Genomic DNA, 7,607 nt, shown 5'->3' on the forward strand with positions numbered 1-7,607 from the left:
GGATCATGTATCAGTACGTACCCTGGTTTTAGGATTATGTATCGGTACGTACCCTGGTTTTAGGATTATGTATCGTACGTACCCTGGTTTTAGGATCATGTATGGGTACGTTCCCTGGTTTTAGGATTATGTATCAGTACGTTCCCTGGTTTTAGGATCATGTATCAGTACGTACCCTGGTTTTAGGATTATGTATCGGTACGTACCCTGGTTTTAGGATCATGTATCAGTACGTTCCCTGGTTTTAGGATCATGTATCTGTACATACCCTGGTTTTAGGATTATGTATCGTACGTACCCTGGTTTTAGGATCATGTATCAGTACGTTCCCTGGTTTTAGGATTATGTATCAGTACGTTCCCTGGTTTTAGGATCATGTATCAGTACGTACCCTGGTTTTAGGATTATGTATCGGTACGTACCCTGGTTTTATGATCATGTATCAGTACGTACCCTGGTTTTAGGATTATGTATCGGTACGTACCCTGGTTTTAGGATCATGTATCAGTACGTTCCCTGGTTTTAGGATCATGTATCTGTACATACCCTGGTTTTAGGATTATGTATCGTACGTTCCCTGGTTTTAGGATCATGTATCAGTACGTTCCCTGGTTTTAGGATTATGTATCAGTACGTTCCCTGGTTTTAGGATCATGTATCAGTACGTTCCCTGGTTTTAGGATTATGTATCTGTACATACCCTGGTTTTTAGCCATAATGGCACTTATAATTTTAACATCATTACATAATAAACTTATTGGTCTATAAGAGGCACATTGTGTGATTGAAATGATTGCTTCAGCCCATGTTTTTTGGTGGATCKTTTGCTCTTAAAGCATAATTAAACTCTGTGTTAGAGTGGTGTATGTTTGGCCTGGAAGTATTTATAACATTGTCCAGGGAACCCATCGGCTCCAGGTGATTTGTTATTTTTAGGCTTTCCTATAAATRATTTTATTTCCTCCTCAGTAATTGTCCCAACTAAAAAATTTTTTGCCCCATTTTCATTAAGTTTGTTAAGATATTTTTTCTGAAGGATTCGTTTAATTTTTACTGTTTTGTTGGGAATGGACACCATCATTTAATTGTTTGTAGTATTTCGAAGATGTGTTTGCTGTTTCTTTGGGATGGGATTCATTTAGTTCAAATCTTGTCTACATTTTTTTTCACTTCCCAAAGTACAGTGTCATTATTTGTTCATTTATGGACAGTTTCTAGTTTCCTAATCTGTTTTTGTACTTTTTTTTGTTTTTCTTCCATTCTTTTTTAATTTCTGAAGAAAATGAAATTATTTTGCCCCTCAGATATGCTTTTCCTGTGTCCCATAAAATGGAAGGGGAACTCATATTACTATCATTAGTATCTAAAAAGAAATTAAATTAGTCTTTTATATACTGGATCATCTATGGGTTGTTTAAAAGTGATACATTTAATCTCCATAGATTTAAAGGTTTATCTTGGTCTGTATTTAAGGACTTTATCACCAGCCATCCTATGAAAACTAAAGAAAGTGGATTATCTATATTCTGTYATAAATCTTTATGATTTTTAGCAGAATATGTACTCGGAGATAAAAAGGGATGCTGGATAATTGTTATTGGTTCGATCGGAGGAGTTATCCTAAAAATCATGAATGTTTATATTCCAAATGAGAATAATCCAGATTTTTTAAAGAACTAGCCCAAATTTTAGCGGKACATTCTAAAGGAATGATTATACTGGGTGGGGATTTTAAACCACTACATGGACAAATTTCCATTTGAACAAAAATATCTATCAAAATCAATGGTACTGAAAAATCTGCTAGAGGGTTTTGGGTTTCTTTAAGTATGGCATGGAAAAAATCCAAAGGTCAGAGTTTATACACATTTCACAAAAGTTCATAAAAGTCACTGTAGAATAGACTTTAGTGTTTCCAAACAAGTGGTCCACAGAGAAGTGGAACATCATATCGAACCGTTGACTTTTGAAAACCTGTCCCACCCACTCTCTTTAATTTAGCTATGTTATGTTCTTCCTCATTCAAATGAGCTTCTTGTTGAAGCCCAGTTCTACAGTTTAACCTTTTTAATTGAGTTAGACTTATTTTCCTCTTAATAGCATGATTTACACCATTAATGTTGGAACTTACCTTCAAAAGTATATTGATACATTTACAAACATGTTGAACATTCAAAATCAGCTCGCCAAGAGACAATGAACATAAAGAAGAAGAAACCAAGCTGGCATCTTTAAAGAGCCTCCAGTTATACCATGTGCTGCCCTCTTGGCAGAAGCAGACAGTGCATTCCTGTTGGGAAGTGGATGGAGAGCGGTCTCCCTAGCTGAGGTACACAGAGTGTGTAGGCAGCAGTCCACAAAGTCTCCAGCTTTGTGCCCAGTTAAAGAGAAAACACCCACCTCCGTACACGCAGACCAATGTTTTTGAATTATTAATGTAATAAAACCTGCATGTCCTTAGAATTTATTTTTAAACATTCCACCACTGGTTGAAGTGGCTGCTGACCTGTGGGTAGGACTCAGGACGTAGTCCACACTCAGTCTTCCTCATGTTGATCCACAGAGCTTATAATGGCCCAGATTTCCATGTTGTTCAGWCTCTGATCAACCTTTTGGGTCTGTCATCCATCATATAGTGAGGTCCTGTTCGTCCACCTCTAYGGGGGTCCCCAGCTCCCTCACAGTGGACTGGGCCTCTGTTAGAGAGGGGGAAGGTTTGATACCCTAGTCCAGGAAGAATCTGAGTTGAGCCAGGAGTGGTGATAGTGCCTTGATGTTTTACTCCTTCAGTTTTTTAATCACTTCACGTTAGGGTTGGGCATAATCGTATCGTCTGCAATTAATCGTCAAAAAAACATTAATCGATTATTTTTTGGTACTTGACGATTAATACGATTAATGCCACCGGACAGAGTGACCTGAGATTTCCCCGGTCAGTCCGCTCGGTGCTCCTCTCCGCTTCAAATATGACGAATATTTAAACAAAAGTTCTGTAATTTATTTATCAACACAATTTAAGTTTTGATGTACAGCCTGAAGTCTGTGATTTTGACACAGTTTGAAAAAGATTTTTACGAAGAGCGAATCCTTCCCACTAAATTGGTCATGTGACCAGGACACAAGGGTGTCCAGGGACTCAAGGGGATTAATCGTCAAATTAATCATTATCGTCTAAATACCATAATTAATCGTGATTAATTTTTTTGCCAATATCGCCCAACCCTACTTCACGTACTTGTTTTTGTTTTCTTTGCACCTTGGGAGAGAAGTCCTCATCAAGGTAAATTTTGTTCTCTCAGAACTCCACGCCTGCGGTAGCACCATTTGTTTAACGTTGAAATCCAAACAGAGAACTATTATGGATCTCGGTGGTGATGGTGGTTTCAGCTTTAGAGTTGTATCTCTGTGAGCTCTCTCAGTGTGTATGTCCATGCCTTCTGGTAGTTTGAGTGCAGATTTTAAAAAGTCAGTAATGAACTTGATCATCTCTTTTCCTTCTGAATCGTCTCTTATTTTGTATAATCTTATATTGTTCCTGCGCATTCTGTTTTCTAGGTCTTGTTTAGCAGATAACTTGGCATCTTTTTTATTTAGATAAGCTAATGCTCTTTCTTGCCGTATGCCTCTGTCTCCAGTGTTATTCAGTCTCTCTTCCACAGTGTTTATTCTTTCTTCCAGTGTGTCGATTCTTTTCTTTATTTCTCCATTTGAAGCCTCCATCCATGTTTGAGACTCCATGATGTCTTGTTGTGAGTTTCCAGATTCTTCTAGAAACGTACAGAGCTCTGTTAGCATTAGCATTTCACTCCCAGTGTCATTCTGAGCTAAGCTAGCATCTAGCGTTAGCTGCTTTTCATCTTCGTATTGTCGTATTCGGTTCTTCTCTGTCTTTTGTGAGGATGTTATTATGATAATGTCTTCTAGATATATAAGTGGGTTTATATTTTTGCAGCAGGCAATTAAAATATATTATGGTCAGAGCGCACTCTGCAAGTGTCTCTTCTCAGGCATACCAGAAGCAAAAGTTGGGGTTTTAGTTTTAAACATACCTTGGAATTAGAGCCACTGTTCAGAATGTAGGGTCATTGTTTGGTATGTAAATCCATCTGAGGGTCATGRTTTGGTACATCTCTCAGATTTAGGGTCACAACTTGGTTTAAACCTCATTCAAAGGGTCGCTGTTGGATACATGCCTTGGTTTTATTTTCCCTGTTTGTTGTGGATTTCACTTTTAGAGTCACTATTCAGAATGTATGTTTGGTATGTAAATTTGTTATGGGTCATGGTTTGATACATATCTTGGTTTTAGGGTCTGTTTGGTTTGTGAATCAATTTTAGGGGCCATGGTTCAGTATATACCTCAGTTTCAGGGTCATGAATTCTTTCTTACCTTGGTTATAGGGTCCCTGTTTGTTGCAAACCTCCGTTTTATGATCACGGTTCAAAATGGTGGGTCATTGTTGGTATGTAAATCCATCTTGAGGGTCATAGTTTGGTACAACCCTTGGGTTTCGGGTCACAATTAGGTATTTTCCTGTTTTAGGGTCTTGGTTTCTTTCTTATCTTGGTTTTAGGGTCCCAGTTTGTTATGGACCTCACTTTTAGAGTCACAGTTAAGAATGTAATAATAATAATAAAAGAATGTAAGTTTGGTATGTAAATCTATCATATGGGTCGTGGTTTGATACATCTCCTGGTTTTAGGGTCTGTTTGGTTTGTGAATCAGTTTTAGGTGCCATGGTTCAGTATTTACTTCAGTTGCAGGGTCATGGAWTCTTTCTTACCTTAGTTATAGAGTCCCTGTTTGTTGTGGACCTTAGTTTTAAGGTCACGGTTCAAAATGGTGGGTCATTGTTTGGTATGTATATCTGTATTAGAGGTCATTGCTTGGTACATCCCTTGGTTTTAGGGTCACTGATGGTGGTTATGTCTCTGCAAAGACCYTACATCTCCCAGGATTTAAAAGTTCTGGTACTGATGTCTTGGTACTAGACTGAGCTCCAGTAGAACTTAGTTAAAGCCATGTTTGCTGAGCAAAGAAAAAGAATGTAAATAGATGATTTTAATGAACACAGACAGACTTTAAGTCCACGGTCYCTTTGATTAGAAATGTGTGTGCTGAGAAAAAAAAACTCCACTGGTGGTCAGAAGTTCTGAGACGGGTCAAACGAAGCGAGTCCTCAGAACTGTATATATAGAACTGAACCAGATCTTTTCATGTGTCTCATTAGATAGATGGGTGGAAACACAGTTCTGAGCTCACAGGGAGCTTTGTTTAATCATTTCCTTCACTTTCTTTGAATCACCGACTTCGAGGCTGTTGCCCCAACAGATGGCTGCGAAGAAAAACTTCACGTTTTCTTTTWAAAAAACACAGATTTATGGAAAACATTTAGCTGCAAGACATGGCAAGGTGGARTGAAAAAAGTAATCATCTCCAGCGCCTCTCTAAGCCTCTTTGCTGAGTTAGAATTGTCTTCCTGCAGAGCCATTTACCATACAGTGGCTCGCCCAGGAAACTGGTGGCTGATAAGAACAGTAACCCTGCATGTACAGCACAATTAACTCTGCTCTGGAGATGTTGTTTTAAATGAAAACAATCTGGAACAGGTTCTACACATTGTGTGTTGTTTATTAAAGGTTCCTTTAGTGTTCTGCCTCCTCCACAGCTCACACAGGAAACTTAGATGTGCTGTGCAATTTTACTCCATTCTAGAAATTGTTTTTTTAAATAAAAATTGTTTGAATCTGTTTCTATAGATTTTATAGAGCTTATTGAGGGTTCCTTTAGCATTCTGGTGTAACCAGACAACTCTTTGACAGTAAAAATCACATCATTTTCTGATCCACTTGTTTCTCTTTTAAGGTTCCTGCTGATAGACCCGGACTCTACACTGGCCCGGTCTTCACTGCTGCTTCGACTGGACCTTTTTTCTCCACGTGAACTCATAAAACAGAACCATAGGAACCAGTGCTGCTTCGACTGGACCTCTTTTCTCTACATGAACTCATAAAACAGAACCATAGGAACCACTGCTGCTTCGACTGGACCTTTTTTCTCTACATGAACTCATAAAACAGAACCATAGGAACCACTGCTTCTTCGACTGGACCTCTTTTCTCCATGTGAACTCATAAAACAGAACCATAGAAACCACTGCTGCTTCGACTGGACCTCTTTTCTCCATGTGAACTCATAAAACAGAACCATAGGAACCACTGCTGCTTCGACTGGACCTTTTTTCTCCACGTGAACTCATAAAACAGAACCATAGGAACCATTGGCAGCACCAGAGTTTTCCTCTCTCAGCCGTTTTTTACCATCCTGATAAGACGATTAATAAAACATTTCTGTACGGGAGGATAGATGTATGTAATGTAAATATGTATGATGTGTTTGTGTCGTAGTAGTTTGTGTTATTAATTAATGTAAATCTAAAAAATGTAATTTCCTTTGGTCAAACTGAAGCAGAGCTCAGTTTGTTGTATTAAAAAAAAGCTGTAAATGTCGGCGCGTTTCCTGTTTTAGTCATAGATTTCAGATTAAGTGTTTCAGCTTATAGACTTCTAAAATATTCAAACTGGAATAAAGATTATATTTATGTAAAGTAGTAGAGAGTCGTGTTGTGTTTTTGTTCCTTTGGGATCTGGTATCAGATCCAGTTTTAGAAGAATTACAGAGTCTCTCTGCAGTCAGCACATGACGTCACACCRATGCTCTTTGGTTGAGAAAACCAACAAACTGAACAGTCATGTTAGYTAAGTGTTCCTTCACACTGCTGTGTAGTTTTAAACATTGTTTTATAACCTGAAAAACTGTCAGTCATTTCTTAGTCAATAGCCTAGGCTAAATGAAGTTTTTTTTTTTTACCTCATGGCTGATGAGGTCTTAGTTACTGATGTGGATTCTGTCATCCAGGACGTGGCTTGTTTGGTTCTTTGTTTTGGTCATATGGATGAAGATGTGAACTATTTGGCCGGACCTGCTGAAAGTTTGTCTGATGAGCTACTTGAACTGTTTCAGTCATGCTGGTCTGAGTTTTCTAGTATTTTGATACATTTAGTTTTCTCTTAGCCTTTGGCTACATCTACCACAAAACTAGCATTTTGCTACAATAATGTAGGGGTGACCTTGAGTGAAGAAACAAGATTTTCTGCCTCGAAGCAGGCCTCGGACAGGTCTGACGAGAGGACAGGAACTCTGTCACAAACTGAACTGTATTTAGGCCATGACAGGTCATTGTAACTGTGGAACAGAACTCCTCAGTTCTCTTAATCAGATAAWGGACAGAACAATCTCTTCTGTTCGTGGTTCATTTGTTGTTTAACTAAGAATGTTTATGCATTTGTTAAATCATGATGATGACTGTCACAGGAAAAGTGGAACCACTTCTTTCGTTTTATCGTGCCTAAAAGATTAATAATGGTATAAAAAAATCACAGAGAATCTCATTACAATGTTTTCAGTGTGTTTGTATGTAAATCACTGTTTTTATTTTACTGTGAACACAGTAATATAATTGTGGATTTTTCTTGAGAAAACCTTTCATTTATMTGGACTAACAGAAGGTTCAGACAGATTATAAGACAGAAATGTTAATTAATCA

At 38.1% G+C, this 7,607-nt stretch overlaps 1 protein-coding gene across 1 annotated transcript in view; it reads left to right on the forward strand.

Annotated features, from left to right (window-relative positions):
• sonb (SON DNA and RNA binding protein b) overlaps window positions 1-6,611 on the forward strand; it is a gene marked incomplete in the record, with an annotated part of 28,161 nt that extends 21,550 nt beyond the window's left edge. Inside the window, 1 exon segment of the mRNA XM_014031168.1 lies at window positions 5,867-6,611. Coding sequence (XP_013886622.1) covers window positions 5,867-5,944 — 78 coding nt within the window.
• Between the last annotated feature and the right edge of the window lie 996 nt (window positions 6,612-7,607).

Source organism: Austrofundulus limnaeus, unplaced genomic scaffold (genome assembly GCF_001266775.1).
Source record: "Austrofundulus limnaeus strain Quisiro unplaced genomic scaffold, Austrofundulus_limnaeus-1.0 Scaffold1195, whole genome shotgun sequence".
NCBI classification, from domain to species: domain Eukaryota; kingdom Metazoa; phylum Chordata; class Actinopteri; order Cyprinodontiformes; family Rivulidae; genus Austrofundulus; species Austrofundulus limnaeus.